The following is a 25,636-nucleotide window of genomic DNA, read 5'->3' as shown; positions in this document are numbered from 1 at the left end:
GAAAAGAGCCATCATGGTACATTTTCACCATACAGAGAGTGTTGTAAGAGTTGTGTGTAATCCAGGGCACTTGGCAGAGCATCAGGCCCAGTGTATGGTGCCATCTGAGCAAGGCAATACACAGTTTGTTCAGGAGACCGCTCCTGTTGTAGTCTATCCAGAGGGATATAGTTCTCCTCTCCAGTCAGGAACTTAAATGAGAACATGACCTTCAGAACACCACGCAAGTGTAATTCTAATCCCTGTCAGAATGATCATAGGAGACCCAGAACTTTTACTGCTCCTCAGGGTGGATCGCTTTGGTGTTGCGGATCAAAAACCTGGTTCTCCACCTGGTTGATGGCTGTAGCAATGGAAATAAATAGCTCCTCCCGGCCCACTCGGACTTGTGCCACGCTGTAGTCTGTGTGTTTGTTCTCAAAGATAAAAGTGTCTTCTGGATCTGCTGGTCACGCTCTGACTGGTCAATTGTTGCTTTATAAAGGACTGTCCTCCATTCTGACTGCTGCAGGTGGTAGAACTGGTCTTCCAGGAAATCGCAGTCAATCTGGTTTTGGATCTTTGGGCCAATGATGTTGGCCTGTTTGCCAAAAGTGTTTAAGGAGCTGCTGCTCCTTTTGCTGCTGTCACTTATGTTGTTCCATCACCTCTTGATCTCTCGTTTGCTAGCTGCTGTATCTTGCACCGTGTGTCACTGAACTCCTGATGGGTGATGAAGATATGTAAGACAACTTCTTTGGGGTAGATCTCTGCTCCTCTTCTTCTGACATACTGTCTAGAGCTATATCAATCACATCAATTTTAATTTTATTCCAGATTTCTTGGGCTGCACCCTTTCAACCTTCTTGTATGATGTAGTATCTTCCAACTCCTTTTTCAATAATACAGGCATCCAGGATCCATCCTCTTCAAAGTGCACTTCATTACAATCTGTGTTGCTCTGCTTAAGGATTTCTATAAACAATCTATCAATAAGGCTACGATTTAGTCATGGAGGTGATGGCAGTCATGGATTCTGTGACTTTACCGGACCTCTGTGACTTCTTCGGATTTAGCTGTCAGGGGCTGAAGCCAGGGCTAGAGGTGCAACGGTGCGCCCCTGCCTTGCACCTGGGGCTAGAACCAAGGACCGTGCAGCCCCTGCCATGCGCCCCCCTCATGACTTCCCAGGGCTATATGCCTCCCCGCCCCGGCTGTGGCCGGAGCTGGGGGGAAGAGGGGCTGCAGCTGGGGGAGTGCAGCACAGAGAGAGGGAGTGTCTGTTGATCCCAGAGAGTGCCATCTTTCCTCTGAACACCTGGGAGGGAAGGTTACACACAGAAGAAGAGACACACATGCTGGTGTGTGCATACTAGAGAGGGGGAAGTTTACACACAGAGGGGGACACGCTTGGTGAGGGGGTTGATTTGACACACGAAGGGTTGAGAGTGGGGTGGCTTAACGTGCAGCCATGCCAAGAGAGGGCCATATAACGCACCCACACCGAACACCCCACAGACCCGAAGGTGAAGTGGGGCGGTTTCACTCACAGCAGGGAGGAGAGCTTGGTCCTACCTTCAGAGACTACTGACCAGTGGTGTCATTCCACTTTATCTTAAACCCCTCCCCTCCAGGATTTCCACAATAGTACATCGATGAATGTATAATATACAGATCTTAAAATAAATCTACTAGGACAGGGTAACTTAGAAAAGCGGGTGCAGGCGTGGGCCATAGCAGAACATATGGAAAATTAAATACCTTAAGAGGTTTCTATTTAAAAAAAAAAAAAGCCAACTCCAAGAAAAGTTACCCAGTCATCAGTGGTCACAGAATATCGGTCCTGTCTACACCTTTGAACGTCCCGCGCTTGTCTCTGTGGAGCTCCATTCCATAGGCAATTACCTGGAGCGCCTCCAAAGGCAGTGACAAGTGACTCCGGCACGAATGCATCTATGCAATAGCAGTGCTTTACAGCAAAGTGGAGCTGGAATGGAGCCGAAACCAGATTTGTTGTTGGTGGCTACCCCTGCTGAACTTATCACTGGGTTTTCTAAGCACAAAGTCAGTATCTCACTGTAATTATCTAACGTGTAAAGATCACACTTTACAGGAGGCAGTGCCTAGTGATAAAGCGGGGGATTGGGAGCCAGGACTCCTAGGTACCATTTCTAATTATGCCACTAACTTGCTGTGTGACCTTGTGTTAATCACCCAACCCTTTGCCTCTGTTTACCCTCTGTGTAAAATGGGAGTAATGCAAGGTTTCACGTTGTTTTACCATCTCTGTAAAGTTCTGCAATAAAGGGACTGTAGTGAAAGTACTATCACAGAGAAACAAAGCTGAAGTGTGCAGTTTTCCTCCTCGATGATCCCTGTCTTCACAACTTGAGCTGCTCACTAGTCTTCCAGAAAGAAAGGGTTAATTTTCCAACATGCGCATATAATGGACTTTTGTGTTAAACCTATCAAGGAAAAAGCAAAACACAGCTCTTGCCACAATGCTGCAGGGGTGAGGAGGACACTGTTTCAGCACCTGTTCTGAACACCGTTAGATCTTATCAAAGTAAGCTACTTGTGCTGGCAGACAGTTACAAAGACCAACCATCACACTTTGCTTTAGTGAGGTCTGCAAAAAATGTTTTAAAGAACCCCATTAAAATTGTTATTAAGATAAAAATCCGAAGCACGTAATCTTTACTTGCGTTACTAACACCCACTCAAGGCATTACAATGACTTTAAAACACCTAATTTGCTTTTCCATGTTTGTTTGTTGACTTTTTGCATTTTACAGAGCTTGGACACAAAATTAATCTGGTTAATTTCACTGGCTTACATAGGTTCAATATAAATGCAGTTGTGTAGGGGTTCACAGCACTTCCCAGGAAGTGTTTGTTTAAAAAAAAATATTTTAAGAAAACAATTCAGATTGATCTTGCAACCACCTACTCACACAAGTAGCAGTACCGACTTGCTTTCTGTGATATCCTATTGACTTTACTGGGACTCTCAACTGCTGACAGTTAAATGTCGTAAATGTTAAAGCCCAAACAGCTTGAACGAGTTTCTCTCTCCTTCACCTGCCAAGATCAGGATTCAGCATTTTTCCTCTTACAGATTATGATTGTTGTCGTTAAATGGTGCAAGGGAAACAGAGCCCAGAACTTGCCTGATAATGGAAAAGATGATCTTCAAATATTGTCATTTTAAAATTTAATAATTTGCGTTTAAGACCAAGTAGATTCCACTCAGACACTGGGTTTTCAAACAGGGTTGCATGGGTCCTCGGTTTATTTGTTTCATGAGACTCTATTTGAAGGGGAGAAGGAAACTTTTTCCCCCCATCAGTTTAAGATTGTGAAATTTGAAACTTGACTGTTCTCATCTCTAGCTGATCCCCATCTGCTGATAAACAAAATTAGTTTTATAAAACATATCCGCCCTAACCCTCAATACTAGGCACAGTCCAACCCTGACCTCCATGGGAGTTGATGTGCTTCTTTTAAGTTCACTAAAAATTTTAGTTCAGTTATGAAGAAGAACTTTTCTCCCCTCAACTGACCTCCCTCCCCACACACATATGCTTGCTTTTTCTGGTATCTGTTCTCAGAACATGGTCTATTTTCAGCAACCTTCTTGGATGGATTTTCATGGAAAATGAAATATACAGTGCACTTCGTTTAGATTATATCAGATGAAAAAAATGTCTGTGGCGTACAAAAGATCTGTTCTGCTGGATTGCCTGGGAAGGAAAGGGGGGGAGAAAAAAATACTTTTAATGGTTTAATTCTCTGGGAATCATATATCTATACTTAAGAAACTTTTCTCTCTTGAGGCAAGAGATTTTTATATTGGTGAAACACTAGTTTATTTTGTTTTGTCTGTACTTGCCTCCCCCCCAAAAAAAGTTCTCACCACTGTTCCCATCATCTGGTGGTCGCGATAGTGCATGTAGGACATAGGTTTCAGAGGAGCAGCCGTGTTAGTCTGTATTCGCAAAAAGAAAAGGAGGACTTGTGGCACCTTAGAGACGAACCAATTTATTTGAGCATAAGCTTTCGTGAGCTACAGCTCATTTCATCGGATGTAGGACATAGGGTTATCTAAATGCTCAGGAGAGGTCTAGACCACAGTGTAGTTAAATGTTAGGGACCTTATCTGTGCTAGCAGTCATACCAGTGGAGGTGCACTGATGGCCAGAGCAATGTTACCAGGTGCACCTAACTACCAGTAGGCACATAGGATTTGAATAATAAATTATACCTTAGCACCATCTATTCCAGTGTCTCCCTCAATGGCTGCCAATGCCCAACACTGCAGAGAAAGGCAAACACAGATGATAATGCACCTAGCTCACTGTGCAGCGTTGTACATGGTGTGGGGGTAGGGATTCCTTCCTGACACCAGGTGGCTATTGGATCACATACTGGGGCAGGAGATTTAACAGAGTAACTGTAAATATTATTGGTTATAAGATTATCCAGTCCTGATTGTGCACAGTACTTTCAAAGTGATGTCCATGGTTTAAATCCTACCTACAAAAGGCTAAAATTGCTCCGATTCACCTTAGACGCTAGTAAAAGGACAGAGCTCTGCAGGGAGGAGCCTGTATTGACCTTTAGATAAAATCGAAAGCCTCTGGCCTCAAAAACTCTTAGTGGAAAACCTTGAACTTGTGAAAGATATAACCCCTCTGATCTCCTGTCCAAGCCAAGTGGGTTCTAAATAGGATCCCCCCCACTATCCCTGGACAGGCAGGTGCACAAAACAAAGGGCACATACACATCTGGAGGAGGGGGAAAAATTCTATGATCCTAGGGGGAAAAGAAAGGGATCTGGAGAAAAAGGCCAGTTGCCAATTCTACAGAAAAAACTAACTAGTTTTCAGCCAAAGCCCCATGGTTCTAGTGTAACAGAGGCCATCATGGATTCAACACTACCCTATGCCTGAACCAGCCCATAGGTTAGATCTTTTAGACGCTCTTAGATACTAGATACTCTTTTAGATACTTAAAACCCAAAGAACAAGACAGGGATTCCCTCTCCCCACCCCACCCCCATTCTTCATGGGGAAATTAATGGTGCTCACTCAACTTTGCACTGATACCATTAGTACCTAAAATACCTCACCCTTGGGAATGTTAACGCACAAGAAAAATACAAGGAGATTGAATCAATAATAATAATTTTTAAAAACCCTTAGAAACCAAAATACCCCACATACCTTAGCAAACAAAAAACCCAGAAACTTAAGACCTCAATCTTGCCCTCAAAGAGGATTTTTTTTAAAAAAATCCGATTCGTGAGCAGTAGCAAATGTTTCATTTCAACGTTGACACTGCAACTTTATAAGTGCTCTGCAGGTTTCCTGCCCGATACGCTGCACAGCTGGGTTGTTTTCATTTTTCCATTCACTCACCACATTTCCCTTATTTTAGACCCTTTGTTGACTTGGAGGTTACAAAATGGAACAAAAAAAACTGGACAGACATGTAAAGTTTGCTAGGCAATTTGTAAGTACTTATCAAAATAATGGGCTCTCCCTTCCACCAGAGACTACTGCAGATACGTGTTTTCCCCCCACATTGTTTCACAGCAGGCGATCTAGCTGGAAAGTGACATGACAGAATTAGCCAACACCACACATTTCAGTTTATTTTACACATGGACCAGGACTCTGACAGGCATAGGAGACAGTGTGACTGTTGCTACCGATTAATCTTCAGATTAAGTTGCTCCATGTTGGATTGGTTTGTTTTCACCTCCTGAAGGTGAACGAAGATACAAGGGCATATTTGCATTTTCCCCAGCTAATTTTAACAACGATGACTGCAAACAGGCCTGTTTCCAAAATCAACAGGAATGGGCTCACATCGGAGGCTGCCCAGCTTTGCATCAATATCCACCCTCCTGAAAACTCAGGATTGCTGAAACGATCTAATGGCTATTTTCCCTCTGTCCAATTCACCGGTCTGTGCCTCTCCCTACTAACCTGGGTGGTCAGCACCACTACCTCCCTCACATTTCCACTACAGAATCATGCATTCAAAACTTCGGTTTGCTCTTTCCCTGGATCTTACAAATCAGCCATTTTCATTTGCCATTGGAGAGGACTTGTGCATGGCCACCACAAATGCACAGGCAAATAAAGACATAACCTTGGTTAGAAAGGAGTGACCAGTTTAGACATCCAAGAGATTCCAGTGAGTTGCATATCCCCTCGATTCCCACCACCTTTCTAAGGAGCAAATCGTACCTCCCAGCTCAGCAGCAGAGACACTGCAGTTTTGTTCTATGGGGGAGCAGAATTTGAAGGGCCGGAAGCTCCTGGACACTGGAACCCACATCCACAAGCTTACTTTATAGCTCTGCAGATCTACCACGTCAGCCAGATTTGCCTTTGTGTATGGAGCGATAGGCAGGCTCTCACACATTCTGAGGCCCTGGCTGAGGAAACAGAAATGAGAAAACGTATACAGCATCCTTGCAATGCACAGTGATATTATTATTTTCTTTTTGCGGATACAGACTAACACGGCTGCTACTCTGAAACCAGAGATACATTCTATTAATTCACATTCATCATATGCTTCTCAATAGAGGAATGTGTGTGTATAAAACACTTTTTATTATTCACATGAGTGCAAAGCACTGCCTAATTGATGAATGCCGAAAACTTAACACCTTAACTAGCAGACAATTGTACGGAGGTGGGGGAAAGTGTGGGCAGCAAGGCATCCATCCTCAATTTTTAGTCACTGCTATAAGTTTGGTAACAAAGCACAAGAAAATAAGTCTCCTTCAATTCATCTAGTCACAAAGTAGGCAAGGGTCTGCTCCCCAGAACCAGAATTTAAAACGGGGCTCAACAGTTACTTGGGTTACACACAACATGATGCTGGGTTGTCGTCTGCAGGAACTGAAACCAAATTAATCTGGATCTAGAAGCGTCAGACCAGCATTAGGCAGATCACTGCCTAATCTCAGAAACCCAGGTTCCCTAACTTGAAAGCTGTGGCAGACTCTGTACATGCCTGCCTTTGGTAGCTAGTCCAAAGCACCACATTGCTAGGATCCATCCAACCTTGCAAGGTGCTGAGCACTTCCTATGGAGCACTTAAGTGCCCTCAGCTCCCATTGATGTCTTTGGAAGCCGAGGACGCTTAATGCTTTGCGCAGTAAGGGCCTTTGATTTTAAGGCTAGGATCAACTGATGCTGTTTCTTTGTTATGTCTGAATGCAGAGACCGCACATCTGCAAATGAAGCTCGTATGCACTGAATTAGTTGGCAAGGGGAACTTCCAGGGCTTAGCTAGACTTTTGTCTGAGAGGACAATTTCTGAAGTTCAAATAATGAACAAACAATAAATAATAAAAGACCAAGACAGATGCAGGCTTGTTAATTTGTCAGGTTTATGAAAAAATGTCAGTAGACTAAGGCTGGCCCACAGCAGCAGAGAGCAATGTCCATACAGAATACCAACAAACAAGGTTACATTATAAGCCAATGCACAAGGAGGAACAATGGAAGGCCGACACGGAAACTGAAACAAGCAAATAAGCTGGTTACATTAGCACAGGCTCCATTGACAAGACCAGTAGAATTAGTGCCCATTCCAGATGACTTGGATCACACATAGTACAGAAAGATGTTAGAGGCAATTGTTTTCACAGCTGTGGGAACTGTGCATGTGGGAGTGAGCATTCTGCAGTTACATGCCTCGGCCATGTCACCTTGTGACAGCTGATGTTTGATTTTAAACCAAGATCTGGGGGCTAGCCGCTTAGCTGGCAGACATTAACTTTACAGACTTTGCTGATGCTCAGATGCTCAACGAAAAAAAATGTAACTGCCAGCGGTATTGCCAACAGCTTCATTTAAAAGGAGAGTCCAGCAGCTTCTGCATTAGTGGGACTCCCTGCTGTTCCGCAATACGGTATTACATAAATACCAGCTGAAGAAGAATTTGCCTTCACAAACCTTTTTCTACAGGGCACACCTTGTTTATGTGAGATGGCAAAGCTGCTTTGCAATTAATGCAAATAAAGATCCCGTATTTAGATATAAATTTTCTCTTCTGCTTTATGTAGTCCCCATTCAGGTGTCACATAGCTGGATGTCCCCTTGTGCTTGAGAGAGAAGGAAACAGGACTGCATATTATAGAAAGTTTAGGAGTTTGTTTGTTTTAACAAAAATTAAATTAAAGAAGGGGCAGATGGGTTGCGAAGCCACAGCGCCAGCTTATTCCACAACCTCACTCAAAAAACAAGGAACCCAGAAGAGTAGCACACTTGATCCCGAACATCATACCTACCAAATTTTCAAAGTGATGTGAGAAGTTAGCAGCTTAGCCCCTGTTAAAGTTAATGGGAGTTGTGCTGGTAAAATCCCCACAGCTTTTGAAAATAAAGTAGAATGGAGGCAGAGGTATATTGCATTCGCCATTATACCATCTGCGTGTCATGTCACAACAAGCTGTCCCCAACGTAGGGTGGTCAAATGAATTCCTCAGTACTAGACTCCAGTGGCTTGTAACTCTCTCATCGCTTGTCCAAAATTCATCCTCTATCTGCCTGAACAGCGGCACCTTACACAGTGCCCTGAAAGGACAAAGTACCTTTCTTTGCAAATGCCCAACTACACCTCGACCACCACAGACCTTGTATGAATTGCCCAGTCCAGAGGTCAGAGGCCAATTATCCAGCATAACTGCACTTCTTGGACCAAGATTTTCCACACTCTCCCGCTACCAAACAGAGTTTCAAAGCAATGTAACTATTAACTACTAAGTCACAGCCCATGCAGCTACCCGGCATATTCACAGCGCTAGAACCCATGTCATTCACTCAGAACCCTCCGCCATCAAGATGTATTTTCACACGTCTGAAAAAGAGCATTCAGAATTCCCAGTCAGAGATTACGTAGTAGTGCCTGGGTTTCTGATCAAACAGAGGCCATCACGTAAAAACCTCTCTGTACACCTCTTCAGCCCTGAAGGGCAGTGCAGACAACCTGGCAACCATTTAAAGAGAGTGCTCGTCCTAGTCAATAATGCTTAGCATGCATACAGCATTAACTAATTAAACCAATTAAATATCTGCCCCTTTATTAATATGTTAAGTGACTTTTTCCAAGGCCACTTTAGCAAGTCAGTGGTGTAGCAAGATTGAAACTCTGTTGTCCTAGACCCATCCTGTGCTAATCAGCTCAATTTTCTGTATGTCCCTGAAAAGCCCCACCTCAGAGAAGGGGTTAACCCTCTAGCACTTAGAACCACGAATATGTTTTCCTAATCCCACTTTATTTTGCATTTACCATGGAAATCAAACTTTTCACATCTCCTCACAAAGCTGAAAGTTTAAAATCATATGTTTGTTCCTTAAAATTTATTATCTTCCTTCCCCACCAACCCCATGATTAGAATGTACTAAAAATATGTAATCACTGAAAACACCAGGAAATACCAGATTCAAAAATACAAGCAGGCTAACGTCAGGGACAGGAACCAAGGGACACAGTGGACATAGTGAGAGCAAGAAGAGGATTTCCTTCTATAAAGTCACGCCGTCAGAACTGAGTACATAACAGTCAAAATATAACGATGGCTAAAACACAGAGCACAAGCTCTGACACTCCACTAGGCATCCCACACTGAGAAACATGCAACATTTCCTTGTTTTTATCCATTCTAATCCTTCCCAGTTTCTTTTCACTTCTAGCCCGTCATTCCAAATCTGTAAATTAGAACAGCTCTTCTTGTTCACGCAAGAAAGGAAATTTACATTTAATTAGGTCCTTTTATTTGAATACCAAACTGTTTTATAATTTTTAATATATTAGAGGAACTCACAAATGGTTTCATCTGCTATGGGAACATAGCTACCACTGGGGTGGAACTTGGAAGCTGTTAATGACATATAGCAATATAAACAACGATAAAAAGAAGAATAGTATCATTTAAACTTCAGGGAGTAGGGGAATTGTAGGTTGGCAGAACATAGTTATCTAAATTAGAATCTGGCTAAGACACTGACTGGGTTTACAACTCCTACTCTTGGCAAAAAGTGTAACAGTCTTTAATGGCCACAAGTGGCCAGGATCTCAGTTTTGACCAATCTGATACTGCATTCCCCAGTTCACGGACTCTTCCACCATGAGTAGTCAATGGCAGAAAGAGCCAGTTTTACCATGGCCGTAAGTGAAACCCAGCTCCATTAATGTTAGGTCATTGATATCTAGCCAGTTTGCTGACGTTACTGAAGATGCACCTGGTTACATCAGCAGCAGATTTGGCCCAAAAGTCTGAAAATGACAGCAAAAGAAAGATGACAGTTTCTAGGAATTTTCATGTTGGTTTCCTCCCCCAGTCTCTTTATACTGTGAAAGTACAGACGCTAATTCTGGACAAGAGGTTGATGGCCTAGTAAAAGCCAGTGTGAGGCGAACTTACTTCAGGAGAGAAAATAACTTTCCTCATAGGTAAAATGTTAGATTAGGGACAGATTTTTAACCCCTTCTTCACACTTCTCAACAACATTGACCTCACTGATGTGTCTGACTCATGTGAACAGACCTGATAACTGCAATGGGACTAGTCAAGTGAGTAAAGGGTTCAAAGTCTGCCCCTTAATAAGAATTATTAATAAAAAGCCAATTTATTGACTTCATTCCCCTAACTGGACTACCACGACACTTGTCAAAGTATTAACCACATCTTATAAACAGGCCTAAGCTTGACCTTGAAATTATATGCATGTAATAGCTTTCTGCCAATGCACACTGGCTACTGCATGGCTGTTAACAAGTCTGGGAAGGCAGCATTAAAGAAAACTGGATGGATTTTTCACAGCATGGGAAAAGGTTTGGTCTTTGCAGCATTCCTTTAAATGGTTAAAGCAACAGGATTAAACCACGACTCAGGAGCATTTCTCGCACACAGAGGCACACGTCATGGAAATACTCAAGTAACCACATTTCTCTTTACAGCTTTTCAGCTCTAGTTACTGAACATTTCTGGACTCGCAATTTATACCTTTGCTACTCGTTTTATAAAGTGATTATTGGAGCAGTCGGTAATAAATTGCAACAGATTTTGCCCCCCCCCCTTCTTTTTTATGGAGGTCTCTTTTACAGATCTCACTCCCAGGACCAGCAACATTAACAATTTAAAAAAACCACATGAACAATAATAAATGGGGTGGAGGAGTATGGGTCCGTCACTGGTTTTTTTTGTGCCTTTAGTTACCTTGCCCCAAGCCCCAATTTCTGTGCAATCACTTCATATTGAAAATTCAACCCTCCATGCACACTCAACAATGCAGCCATGCCCCCACCCCACCCCTCAGCCAATTGCTCATAGGGGTTTTGCACTTTCCTTCCCCTAATCTCTGGGGAGTGGGAAAGCTGCCCTTCTATCACTATCCATCCCCTGCCCGTCTCTCTCCTCAGGCTCCTAGATCCTCCCCTGTTCACACCCTCCTGACAATCTCCCACCCTGTCCTGCCCCAACGTCCTTCCAGGCTTCCCCACAGTCTCCTGCCCAACTGCAGCCTCCTGCTCTTTCCCCTCAACGTTTTCCCATCCTGCCCTGATTCAAAGTCCTTTGCATTCTCCCTCTCATCCCTGCCACATTCCTCCATCCTAACAGCCTCCCTGCCTTCTCACTTTCTCCTGCCTGGGACATACAGGTTGAGTAATTTCAGGTTTCAGAGTAGCAGCCGTGTTAGTCTGTATTCATAAAAAGAAAAGGAGTACTTGTGGCACCTTAGAGACTAACAGGCAGCCAGCTTTACGGAGGGCAGCCCGGCTTTGATCCCACTTGGAGACCCAAAGGGAAGTGGCGGCCATTTATATATTATAAAGGGCAAAAAGCTATGAAAAAACCCAGCTTTTTCCAGACAATCATGGGGAGCTTTAAAAACTCCAACCTGTAATCGTGGTTCTCAATAATATCATGACAGCTGGCAACTCGGTATCACCTGCAGCTCTGAGAAAACTATAAAGTCAGTCCAGCAAATTAGTCAACTCACAAGTTTTGTCCCTCCCCTTCCAATTGCCTCTCTCTATGGGACAGGCTTTGCTAACTAGCTATTAAAATAAACCACATCAGACAAACTGTCCTAGAAAACAGCACTCTCCTATCTCACTCACTCTCCTTCTCCTATTACAATTAGAGCAAGTGCCAGGTGCCAATCAGTTTCCAGTGCACCATGCTGGGGGGTTACACAAACTCACTAACAACAAATGTAATTAAAATAAAAGTATAATTATAAACTCTTTGGGGCAGGAACCATCTTTTTGTTCTGTGTTTGTACAGTACCTAGCACAATGAGACCCTGGCCTTATACGCACTACCACAATACAAATAACAAATAATTTTGAGCACCAGTGTTTAAAAGATACCTGCTTGCCCCTCCCAAATGGCATCTGCGAAGTCAATGGTGAGATACCGATGATCTGCTGGACCCCATTTCTACCCCATAGCTCCTTAAAAACAAGATTCTGAGACTCCATAGTTGTGTGCTGTAGCTCCCACTCCCTAGGAGCGTCTTTGAGCACATCTATAGAACATTGGGTGCACACTTTAGGGCTCATCTACATGCGGAAACTTTAAGAAGAGTGTCCACCTGTGGAGTTATACGGGTACAATTATACTAGAATACTTGTACCAGCAAATTTCCCCATGTACACAACCCCTTCCTAAACCAAAATTTTTAAAGCCCCCCAGGGGAATAATTTTAATGGGAATTGAGCATCCAAATGCCCTAAACCGTTTTGAAAGTTTCAGCCTTTAAGACCCATCCCCACATACTCTTTGTTCAGTATTAAACCCAGGGAAGGATTCTTTGGAGGAAATCTCTTTTCAGATTGTTTCAGGTACCTGGTCAGGAATCTGGAGAGGAAGTCCTCAGAAGACTATATCCTCCTCCTCCACGAGTATACAAATAGGAAAGAGAGGGAGGTGTGGGAATCCTCAGAGACAACATCTGAGAGACTATTCACACCATACAACTTGTAAAGAAGTTCAACTACAGCTAGTCAGCTGTGAACTTCAAAGCCTTAGGATGGAGTGAGGACATGAGTGCCATGCATTCCCACTCGCTAATTAAATACAAACCTACTATGGTGGCTGCGTAGAAGAGATGTGCAGGAAACTGACACCTACATTAGAACTTCTGGGCCAGCTCCCACCACTTGTGTTCAGTGTGCTGAACAAACATGCAACATGGAGGGATAGCTCAGTGGTTTGAGCATTGGCCTGCTAAACCCAGGGTTGTGAGTTCAATCCTTGAGCGGGCCATTTAGGGATCTGGGGCAAAAGTTGGGGATTGGTCCTGCTTTAAGCAGGGGGTTGGACTAGATGACCTCCTGAGGTCCCTTCCAACCCTGATATTCTATGATTCTATGTGTGTGTGTGTTGTGACTTTTTAGAGATCTAGACCAGCACTTCTAGTAATCTCTTAGTGCTCCCTATTCAGCCCCTACTAGACACTCATATGCAGGGAAAAATCACCTGGGTTAACAGCTCTTGAAGGTCAAGAATGAGAGAGAGAGAGTCTTGCCCCTCAGGGCTCTGCCAGAGCAGCGCAATAACCACATTGGGCAGGCCCTTGATACAACTGCCAATCTCAATGTCATAAGCACTATGGGCCAGATTTTCAAGAGAGCTCAGCACCCAAGAAGCTGAGGCTGTTTAAAAATCTGGCCAGTTATTTTGATGCTTAAATGGGGACTAAGTTATTCTGAAAGTTCGGATCAGCAATTCACTATGTTTCATAAAATCACAAGAGGACTGTGTGATGCATTTTCTCGGAGGGGATAGCAGGCAGTTTAACACACTAGTTTTCTGACATAGCAACATTTGCACTGAATCCCAACACTGTCCTCCTCAGAAAGCACCAAGAAAGGTCCTTTTTTTTGGTGTGTGCTTTAGATACAATTCTTAAATCTTTCCCACCATCATCATCCTCTACCTATTTTGAAAATATTTTAAAGAGCTGATTTTTCCGGAGTTGCTGAGTGCCTCCAGATCTTGCTGACTTCAAATGGAGCTGTAAGCACTCAGTACTGCTGGGAAAAAATCATACCCTGAGGCCTGATGCAAAGCACATGAACTCCTAGTGATCTCAACCGGGGCTTTGGTTTGGGCATTTGAATGAACCTGACCTTGTTAACGCATTGTTCATATTGGTGTTTCTGGAATGGTAGATGTGCTATAAAAGGCCCAAAACAGCAGCCAGTTTACTATAGAAAGGATCCTGCTTAGCATTTCAGAGCCTGATGAACATTTCTAAGCCATGACAAGGGTTAACCCCGACTGAATTCTATTTGTTCGTGTTGGCTGTGGGGAAAATGTTGCCTTCTCCCGGATGTCTACTTTATAACCAGGGTTATCCAATATATCCCATTGTTAGAACCTAATAAGTGAAAGCATCTTTGTGTTATGGCTAGAACATAAAACACAGGAAAACGTCTGATCGCTTACAAGTCAAATGGATGTTACAGGCTTGTTTTATGAAATTTGTAGATGTTCAGTTCAGCTCCCATCATTAGACACCAGTGCAGCAAAGGGGAAAAAAACAGTTGTTTGGAAAGAGCGCTTGTGGATAACAGGTGCAGCCAAATAATACAAGTACATGCTGTATGTATTGTAACAGGGTCGGGCCAGATGGCTATAGGAGAGTAACAGAAGGCAGATATATTAGCCCCAGGCTAAGTAGGTCCCTTTTCCCTGGGTAAGATAACAGGGAAGGTTCCAGAACAATCAGGAACCTTCTGGAGACAATTAAGACAGGCTGATTAGAACACCTGCAGCCAATCAAGAAGCTGCTAGAATCAATTAAGGCTAATCAGAGCACCTGGGTTTTAAAAAGGCACTCACTTCAGTTTGTGGTGTGCGCGTGAGGAGCTGGCAGCAAGAGGCACGAGGAGCTGAGAGTGAGAACGCAGACTGTTTGAGGACTGAGGTGTACAAACATTATCAGACGCCAGGAGGAAGGTCCTATGGTGAGGATAAAGAGGAGGCCATGGGGAAGTAGCCCAGGGAGTTGTAGCTGTCACACAGCTGTTCCAGGAGGCACTCTAAACAGCTGCATTCCACAGGGCCCTGGGCTGGAACCTGGAGTAGAGGGCAGGCCTGGGTTGCCCCCAAATCCTCCCAACTCCTGGTCAGACACAGGAGGAGTCGACCTGGACTGTGAATTCAGAAAACCGCCAAGCTGAGGGCTGCTGTGAAGCTCCAAGGCAAGCAAATCCACCAATAAAGCACAAAACCCACCAAGGTAGAGCAGGAACTTTGTCACAGTAGCCAAAAACAGTATTTCAATGCCAGACCACTTATGCCATTATACCAGTGACTTGTAAAATAAGCCTTGCAACTTATTATACCCAGGTTAGAACCATTTTCGCAGCATTTCGTCCCCCTAACAATTCTGCTTGCTAACATAGCTTCAGACCATGGTCCAGCACAATCTTGCCTGCATAAAATTCTGGAGCACATATGTGGTTTGCAGCTTCTTAAAGATGTGTTGCCATCAAGATTAGAGTCAAGCTGGATAATTCTTCCCTCCTATCAGAATCCTCATAGGAATTCTGAGTGTAGCGAACAAGGCGCTGATCCTGCAAAGGGACTGCAATCAGCGTACAGCCCCATTGCAATATCAGGACAAGGTTTATACATAGAGAGGTTTACAAAGAGTCACCGGACATAACAGCTCCCACACCCACCCTCTGCCTCCTGAGGATATTTGTGTCTTTTCAAATTGTATATTAAGGCACAGTCAAGTGGCCCAATCACTTCAAAAGGATGAAACTAGCTAACAGGGATATGCTGGCGCCATAAATTTCTTGACTCAGATACAAATATCCTTAAAATCGGGGATGTTCAGACGGTAGATATTTGGTTCAATCCCACCTCTATCAGACACAGATCTTGCTGAAGAAAGCTCAGTAGCAGTTGGGGTGGAGTAATTTTAATGGAAATGAAATTTCCTTTTGCAGGAAAAAAAAAGTATTTTAATGAATTTTTACAGTTTTGGGATGGAAAAAAACAAACCCAATATTATTAAAACCAAAAATGGTTTTCAAAAACCTTCAATTTTGCACTGAAAAACCTAACCCTTTTTGTGGGAAATTTTTAATGACCGTTTACATTCTATAAATTTCCCTCCAAAAATCACTGGTGTTTTTTAAACAAGTTCTAGAGAGAACTTTTGGGAGAGTCACTAAAAACACAACTCACTTGCCTAAAACGGAATCTATCAAATTGAAGTGATTAAAAAAAATAAACCAAACCATCTTTAATAAAAGTAAGAGTAAGCAGACATGCAGTTGTTTGGAGACACCAGAGTAAAAATTACTAGAAGTAGGCGGGAAACATGTTGAACAATTGGTTCAAGGTGCAACATTAATATAGACAATCTCTCACATAATAAAGACTTAAGGTCATTACACGGGAATTTATTGTTTTGTTATGGATACTTTACATGACCTATGCAAATAATGCAGTTGTGCGGAGCATTGCAATATAATCCATTTATCCCCCAAACTCTGTTTCTATAAGTATTCAGTTTACCTGCAGATGACATCACCACATTGTTGTACGCAAATTTCTTACTTTGTAACTGACTTGCTTGACTCTTCCATCAATAATTTCAAAGTGTTTTTGCAAACATTAATGAATTAATACATCACCAGAGTGCTGAGAGGCACTCTTGTCTGTAAAGTGGCGAAACTGAGGGACAGAACAGGGAAATGATTTGCCAACCCAACAGGTCAGTCATAGAGCTGGGATTAGAATGCTGATCTCTTGACATCTCACCCTGTGCTTTAACCACTATATCATACTTCTCTCTCCAATTATGATGGAGTTGCAATCACCACAGCTGACCCAGCAAGTAAGTTCATTCTAGTTCTGATTCTAGAACTCTAACTGAAGAAGTGGGTTCAGATCCACAGATCTGAAGGTGAAAAACACTCATCATATTGTACCTAATGCACACAGCCCTCAGCATTTCAGATCCAACAGGCTGAAGTTTATTAAAGTTTGATTTTGCTTCACCGGGATAAGTGTAAACATTCTTTTGAGAAATGGCCCTGTACAAAGTGCTTTGCTGAACCTGGGCTAAGTTTACCAACCCCTCCTCAGAGTTACAGGAAATAATGGTTTCAAACCACGATGGGTTAAGAAACCAAATTCTCAAAGCAAAACAGCCATAAATGTTGGGATGTGCATAAACTGGCTCAGAGTCACAAAGGTGTCAGCAAACCCAGTCTGGGTTTAGAAGGCACCCCAAGACCTGGAGAGTGCCACATGGTCTGGCATTTTATCAAAAATATTTTGTACAGCTCTCTTCATGAGGTCTCAAGACAAGCAGATTTTCATAAAAAATAGGTGCAGTTTTACTGGGCAACACTGAGCTACTAATGTAAATTAACAAAGTAAGTATGGGGAAGAACAGCCAACAGCAGAAGAAAAATTAACACTAGTAACTCCACACACCCACAGATCCTACATGCACAAATGGCTATTTACAATAAAGCAACTAATTACTTCTTTCCTAATTCGTATAGTATATGTTAAAATGCTGCAGCACTGAGACAGAAATGAGAGTTTAAGTTTTCTGAGGTTAGCCTCTTCACAAATATTTTTTCTGAAAACATAAACCAAGACAGGTATTATCAAGTGGAAAAAGAAATCAAAACCTGGATTTTCTGTTGCCCGATTAGAGGAATAGAGTTTAGTATCTACGCAGATTTTCAGGCACTCAAGATGTTTTAATGCATTGGCATTTCTCTTGAGGGAAGAGATTGGGGGGGAGGGGGCATGTTTATGAATCAGACTGTTCAGCGTGTGCTTTGGGGGTGGAAAAGGTGGGCGATGCACAGAGGAATGGAGAGCAGAGTTGGATGAGTCAGAAAATGAAAAAAAATGGTGCTTTTCCTCTTCCTACTAGCATCTCAGGAAGCTAAATATTTTAGAGTGATACAGAATCTCTTACTGTCGAGAGAGAGTCTGAATGTAACCTTGGCTGGTTAGTAATTGCCTATAATTAAATATGTTAGCAAATATATATAACGTAGGCTATATTATATATAACACACACATGCACACTCAACTATATGATGTTAGAAAGAAAATAAAATGAGTTCATCTAAAAGTCAAGTGCATCATGCCACTGCTTCTTACAAACTTAACCTCTGTGTCAATCTGTTTTGTTTTCTTAACAGCTCAAAGCTGTGCTGATGTTCGAACAGCATAAAACCAATACAAGTTCATCACACAACCCTATCCATAAATGCATGAATATCAACAGAACAGTGATGTTCTCACAATACCATGCCCCTCTATTTCAAGCCTTGGTTCCGATGGGTATGTTTCCTCTGTCATCTTTCTCCCCTCTTAGTCCCCAAGAAGCAGGATCTGGCACACTTCGCCACCATCACCATTTCAAACACTAAGCAGAATTCCTCTTTCCAAACAAAACCCAGAGTTAGAAAAATCAAATTATAAAGATAAATCCCAACTCATTAATATGAAAACTTCTTTGGACCACTATAGAGCTATGGTCATGCTTAAGAGTAATATTATTAGTAATAAATAAGCTTGGAAGGTTAAGATTGTTGTCACTAAATGTCAGTAAACACTGATTTCACCATACACACAGACAAAACGAGGGGAAAAAACTTCCATTGATGATCACTGAAATTTACATGTAGACAAAGAAAGAAAAATATTGATATTTATTTTGTGTATTTTGATATGTGATGTCAACAGTGTGTGTTTTAACATTACAAAGCTTTAATTTTTTGAATCTCAATGTCCACTGTCATTAATTATTGCTTGAGCTTTCTTCCCCATAATAATTTCCTACAACTGCAAAAATTTACATTGATAAAAATTGAAAAAAATGCTTAAAACTCATAATTTTGTGCAGCTGTGAAAACTGCAATTGATAACCGTGAACATTGACTTGCCCTGTTGAAATTAAAAATCAAATTCTGCCAAGGCTAGTAATAAAGCCTTTTGCTGAAATGTGCCAGGGTTTAGAAAATTCAGGCGTAGATTTCGGCATGCATCCATTGGACGATTCCAGTAAAGAAGCTGATGAATAAAACCACGGGGATGACCCAGAGAAAGAGTCTGAACAAGCAGGTTTATTTATTTCAAATTAAAAGTTGATGAAATAATGATTTTCCCATTTGCCAGAGGGACTCCTGCATCCCAACGAAATCATTTATACAAAACACATTAGGGCCCCATCCTGCAAACATTCAAGTACATATGTGACTACACTCACACCCCACTGAAGTCAACGACTAATGATGGGAGCAAAATTATGCATATGCCTAAGAGTTTGCAGGACCAAGCCCTAAATTTGTGCCTATTTTCAAATAGGAAAACTATTTAGATTAAAAAATAACATTAATCTTCCTAAACAAACAGTTGTTTGGGGCCTGACTGTCCATCATGTAACTCCACTATAATTAACTAAGTTACGTCAATACAATAGAGTAGCGAAGGGGTGTATCAGGCCTTTGGTTTTAAACCTGGAAAGATGGCAAGAAATATTTTTGCATTTCTATCACATTCCATACCGTGCATTCTAGAAACACTAGCTCATTATAATAGATTTGCATTTTTTTTAAAAGAACCTGTGGTTTAAAAGCAATGGCGGAAGGAGTAGGGAATTATCTGGACCAGACAAGTGGAAACACTGCCAAGTATTCATTTGTTAAGATTTTGTTTGCAGATTCCCAAGCACTTTTACAACTGCAATGGTGAGATCTGCATCTTTTGTAGGTTGCTTTGCAGAAAAAACAACAATGATATTATGAAACAAGAACACAACCCCCTTCCCTTTTTTAAAAAACAAAAAGGCCTGATAAATCCATATCTTACAGTTTTGCTGCCACGCCACTAATTGTAGATATTTAATACACAGGTCCTCTCTCCATTTCTTCCTACCAGTTTAAATGTGAGGACTGGAATTAAAAAAGCAATTTTATGCTAAAGAAGGATATTATTATTAAACATAAAATGCAACCACCATTGATAGCGCTTTAGATTTAAATGTTTGGGCTCAGCTACAGATGTTATGGCTCTGAAAAGCCTCAGCAGCACAACAATATACCTATAGAGGGAGAAAAACAAGAAAACAGGACTATAATGTTTATTAGAAGGTTCTTTATCAGATGGATTATGTAGCTATAGTTTAGATCACGATACACAACAAAACTGGCGGTTTGATTTCAGGTTTAGAAGGAAGCAAAGGATATGAAACAGGGGGATGAGAAAGTGAAACCAGCAAGGGTAAAGGAGGGTTGCTCTTGCAATTAAAGCATCAAAACGGGAGTCAGGAAAGCCAAGCTCTGCTCCCCCACCACCATGAAAAAAAAAAACCCTGCCTTGCTATGCAACCTTATGCAAGTCCCTTAACCTCCCCATGCTTCAGTTTCCCTCCATCTGTAACATGTAACACAGGGATGTGGCGAGCTATATTGGTGTTTGCAACACACTTTGAGAGCCGCAGGTGCAAGATGCTGCTGAAGGGCTACTTTAAAGTGATTTTATATATTACCCTCCACAGAGCCACTCACCTTGGCCCCGATTTAGGAGAGCCCTTCAGCCTATGCTCAACTTTAAGCACAGGCTTAAGGCCCATCAACTTCACTGGGACTTAAACACGTGATTAAAATAAAGCAAGCGCTTACGTGCTTTCCTGCATCAGGCAGTAAAACAACAGGTGTGGTAATATTGCAGCGGAGCAGTGCTTCAGCCCACATGGAGCAGGCTCTGTAGTGTTTGCAAAGCATCCCAGGGGCTTGGGTACAGCTCCCCTGCCCCGACTCCCTGGCTCTCTCCAGCAAAGCAGCACAGGGGTATGCCCCTTCATTGTGACAACTCGTCTGGAAGGAGGTTGGGGCATCATTAGTCTCCCCTTTCTGCCACAATCAGTTCCTGATAGGTGCACGTGATCTGGGTCTCTCCCTCTCACCTCAAACTGCTCTGCACAGATGCTGCATTGGTGGCATAGAAGATAAAGATTCTGGCTGCTGACCACTGGGATAACACAAATCCTCTTCACCCTAGTTAATTCCGATGTTAATATCCAACTTCTCCATGTTAGGTAACATGACAATTTATCAAATCAAACCCTACATGTAAAATTATTAATCCTAGGACGACTTCTCCAGTTATACCAGGCCCAACACTTTCAAATCTGGGTTCCTAAAGTTAACTTCCTACATCCATTCTGAGGCACCGTAACTAAAAGTGGCCTGTGGGATTTGTGAGTGGTCAGCACCTCTGAATAAAAGTATCCTGATCTTTTTCAGATGGTCTAAAAACATGGATTAAGTAGCCTAACGTAAGACATCTAGGTTTGAAAATTTTGGCCCAAATTTTTAACAATACAAGTTTTACAGGGTGCCCTCCTGCATAACTTTTTAAATATGCCTTTCTGGTAATAGCTTGTGAGATCCATCAGTAAGATATGAGTACTGGAAATAACAAGTCCAGGCACATCTAAGGGTTCCACAAATGATCACAAACTTCAGTTTCACTTTTATGGTTGCCTTGTCATCTTTACAGCTTCTCAGCACTTGTGCCTCACATTACAACTCACTGTTTGCATAATGAATAGTGCCCTGGGTTAAGATTTTCAGCAATAGAATATTGCCCAAGGAGCCAAAAATGTACTGGGTGTCAAAGAGTGCTCACAGCCTTCTGCTTCTGACAGAAACACAATCAAGGCAGGTCGCCTATCTAAAGGGCAATATTAAATAGCTATTGCTTGATAGAATTAATGAAATCCAAGGACCACTTAATACTCTGCCTGTTCTCTTAGCTTATAAATCTTGCTCTTTATCAGCCTCTTTTGCTTTTGGAAGCACAGCACCCCTGGGCACCTACAATGCTGTGCATTGGGACCCCAAAGTGGATCATGACCCTATTTTAATGGGATTGCCAAGGCTGGTATTAGACTTGCTGGGGCACAGGGCTGAAGCCGAAGCCCCACTGCCTAGGGCCAAAGCCAAAGGCTTCAGCCCTTGTCAGCGGTGCTAATGTTACATGCCCCCGCCCAAGGCAGAAGTCCTTGGGCAGCTCTAGCCCCCGACCACCCAGGTGTGACAGGGCTTGGGCGGGCTAAGGGTTTCGGTCCCCCCCTCCTCCTAGGTCATTTAGTAATTTTTGTTGTCATAAAGGGTCACAGTGCAATGAAGTTTGAGAACCACTGCTCTATTGCCTGAACCAAAGTCATATTTATTGACTTAAGTAGGCTCTCATTAACATCAGTGAACTTTGGATCAGACCACTCCTGCCAAATCAGTACCGCAAGAGGGTAAAATTATTAGAACCCAGGTATTTTTCTCACTCAGTACTGAAGGACATTTTAATATATTCCCACATGTGTCCATGTGAATGCACAGAACGGTTTGGCAAGACATGGTAAGCGGCAATTATTTACAATTACTTGTCAGATTTTCAAGGAGTAAGACGAATTTCCATGAAAATAGGAAGACAGTATCTAGATCCAGAGCCAGTGGAGTTCCTTATTTCCTGCTGAATAAAGTATGCTTCAAGTGCTATTCCGCACTCAACACCTAAGGATGCTCCTGAAGTCTATGGTAATTCTCCTTTATATGAATGGTTCCCCCAACCATTATCCCCACAACACTCTAACAGAGACAAATCCTCAAATTCATTGATTGCAATGAGATTTCTGCAGATTATTGAGCAGGAAGGACTTCAGGATTTGACCCTAAATGATTTGATTTAATCGAAGGAAAGCAAATTGCCAAACAACTCAAGTTCTGACTTTGACAATTAAATAGATACTTGCAAAACTGGATGGCAATTTTACCAGTGAAACAGGTAACATTGTGTAAACATAGCTGTAAGGATTTGCATATATTCCATGCCTATTTTTTTTTATAAAGGGAAATAAAGATGCAATGGGGCAACACCTACCAGAATTTATTTGGACTGAACTTTCCTTAACCTAGAAACATGAAGATCAGATTAAAGGGTGCTAGAACCAGTGATGTTGGAATGAGGGGTGGGGGGGGGTGCTACCACAACCCTTGGCTTGAAATGGAAATAACAAACACCAGATACTTGGTTGCCATCAGCAGCCGCTCCCCCTCCCCGCACTATAAAAATTGTTCCAGCACCCCTGGCTAGAACTTAGAAGCAAGAAGAACCAACTCAGATCTGTTGGTGATCTTGAACTCTCGTTGTATTGAAGAAACTAAAATAAGACCCTTGAAATCGGTAGGCCAAATTTACTCCTAGTGTAACTCCACTGAAATTGATAACATTACATCAAGGATAAATGTGGACTAAGTTCTTCCGCCACACACAAGATCCTCAGCTGGCAAACAACGCCTTAGCTCCCTTAGAGACAATGGACCTACACCAGTACTGCTCTAGCCCTATATTTATAATTCAAACAACCTGAATAGATTCTTATCATGAGAAGACAGTTAGAAATGGCTTCTTCCTCCCAAGCCCAAATCAACTGCAAAAGCATCAAGAGTGGGCTTTCCAAGGTGTGAATCTAGCAGAGCAGAACTCCCTTGTCGGCATTCACTAACAGTTTTTCTGAGTGTTTTTTTTTTCTTTTTTGACAGAAACATAAAAAACCTGCCAATGTTCAAAAACTGTCTTTCAAATTTAGTCCGATTTACAGCATAACCCATCCACACCCTACTTGCCATATCCCCACCACTAGAGTCTCTCCATCATCCACTGCAACTCCACCCATTGAGAGCTATGTGAAAAGTAACTGACATATGCAAATACTGCTTAGGGAGGAGCCGATCTTCTAGGGAGCCTCCTAAATTAAACAAATATTGATTTGCGTGGATTACACTCTCCTTGCCCTAATGCTCAATAGAGCAACCAATCCTTCCCCATCTCCCAAGCAAGCCTCTCTCTCCCCTTGTCCCGCAAATGACCTGCTTTCCCAGTCCTTACTCTGCTGATCAAGGTGTGTTCATTTTATTTACTGTTTCCATAGGCAATATTTTTACAAAACCAAAAAGCTCTCTCCTTAATCAATGTTTAACAAATAACCAATTCCCAGCCTATCTAATCACACAGGTAACCGGCTCATGCCTTAACCCCAACCAGAACCCCAACCCATTCCCCCATTAGCCTAATCATACAGCTGGCCTTTCACTATAAATTACCCCAGTTCTCCATAAACTTCTCTTGAAGGTAACATCCTCTATCCTTTCATCCACACCCATGTCCCTTTAACCTAACAGCCCTCTCCAAATCTCTTAATCCATATATCCCTCACCCTGCTGCCCATTACCCTACACACACAGGTCAAAGCACCTCTCCCCGTTAAATCAGATCCACTTCCACATCTAATAAACACCTTTCCCACCGTACACACCATCCCCATACCTAAAGGTAACCCCCGCACACTCCATGCCCTCAACTTGGCTCCCCATCTCTTGCCTGTATCCCCCCAGAGATACCCCCCAAACCCTCTACCTCCACCCATCCCCCCAGATGCCCCCCAAACCCTCTACCTCCCCTTTTCCCTCACAGGTACCTCATCCCTTCCCCCCAGGTACCCCCAAACCCTCTACCTTCACCCATCCCCTCAGATACCCCCTTCCCCCCCAGATATCCCCCAAACCCTCTACCTCCCCTGTTCCCTCAGATACCTCGCCCCTCCCCTCCCCTATACCTCCCCTTTTCCCTCACAGGTACCTCGCCCCCCCGATATCCCCAAACCCTCTACCTCCCCACCTTTCCCCCCGTATCCCTCCACAGATACCCCCACCTCCTTCCCCCTCTATCCCCAGCCTACAAATGCCCCCGGACCCGCTACTCCCCCCTCAGGCACGCAGCTGCCCCTCCTGCCCGGGCCCCGCGCGCGGCGCAGACTCACCGTTGGGTCCGTACTTCTCCCGGCTCCGGCGGACCTGCTCGGCGCTCAGCCCGCAGCTCTCCCGCACCCCGAAGCGCTGCAGCACCGCGGCCGCCGGCGAGCTGTGCGCGTTCTCCATGCCCCGGGGCCGCCGGGCTGCGCCGAGAGACGGGGCCGGGGGAAAGCCGGGGCGCAGCCGCTGGACTTCGGGCGGGCGGGCGGGGCGTGAGGGTGTTGGGGCAGCAGCTCCTGGAGCCGGGGGGGGGGCAGCTTGTCTGAGGGAGCCGGGGGGAGGGGGGGGCAGCTGGTCTGAGGGAGCCGGGGGGAGGGGGGGCAGCAGCTCCTGGAGCCGGGGGGGGGCAGCTGGTCTGAGGGAGCCGGGGGGAGGGGGGGGCAGCAGCTCCTGGGAGCCGGGGGGGGCAGCTGGTCTGAGGGAGCCGGGGGGGGCAGCTCCTAGGTGTTGGGGGGCAGCTGGTCTGAGGGAGCTGGGGGGGGCAGCAGCTCCTGGGTATTGGGGGAGCTGGGGAGCAGCGGGGGGGACCTGCGTTGCAGCAGCTTCCAGGGGAGAAGTCGAGTCCGCTTTAAAGTTCCCCGGGCTCGGTCCTCCCTGCCTCCTGCACGGCACCTTTTCTCCCTCTGCTAGAAGGTGAGCCCGGCCCCGGGTCCGGCTCCGCCTCCTCTCGGCGCAGCCCTGCCCTCCGCCCGGGCTACAGCCTGCGCGCCCCGCAGCTGCCACCGCTCAGCGCCCTGCCCGGCCGCTCGCC

General features: G+C 43.7%; 1 protein-coding gene across 3 annotated transcripts in view; it reads right to left on the bottom strand.

Annotated features, from left to right (window-relative positions):
* The window catches only part of ATP2A3 (ATPase sarcoplasmic/endoplasmic reticulum Ca2+ transporting 3), a 136,331-nt gene extending 111,250 nt beyond the window's left edge, over positions 1–25,081 (bottom strand). For all 3 annotated transcript variants that reach the window (XM_084650817.1, XM_084650818.1, XM_084650819.1), the window contains exon 1: positions 24,894–25,081. In XM_084650817.1, the coding sequence (XP_084506943.1) occupies positions 24,894–25,011 (118 nt within the window). In that variant the 5' untranslated portion in view covers positions 25,012–25,081. The remainder of the gene's footprint in view (positions 1–24,893) is intronic.
* Between the last annotated feature and the right edge of the window lie 555 nt (positions 25,082–25,636).

The sequence above is a fragment of the Lepidochelys olivacea genome, assembly GCF_965140295.1.
Source record: "Lepidochelys olivacea isolate rLepOli2 genome assembly, chromosome: 17".
NCBI classification, from domain to species: Eukaryota; Metazoa; Chordata; order Testudines; family Cheloniidae; genus Lepidochelys; species Lepidochelys olivacea.
Note: the sequence above shows the minus strand (reverse complement) of the source record. Positions and strands in the feature narration are given on the sequence as shown.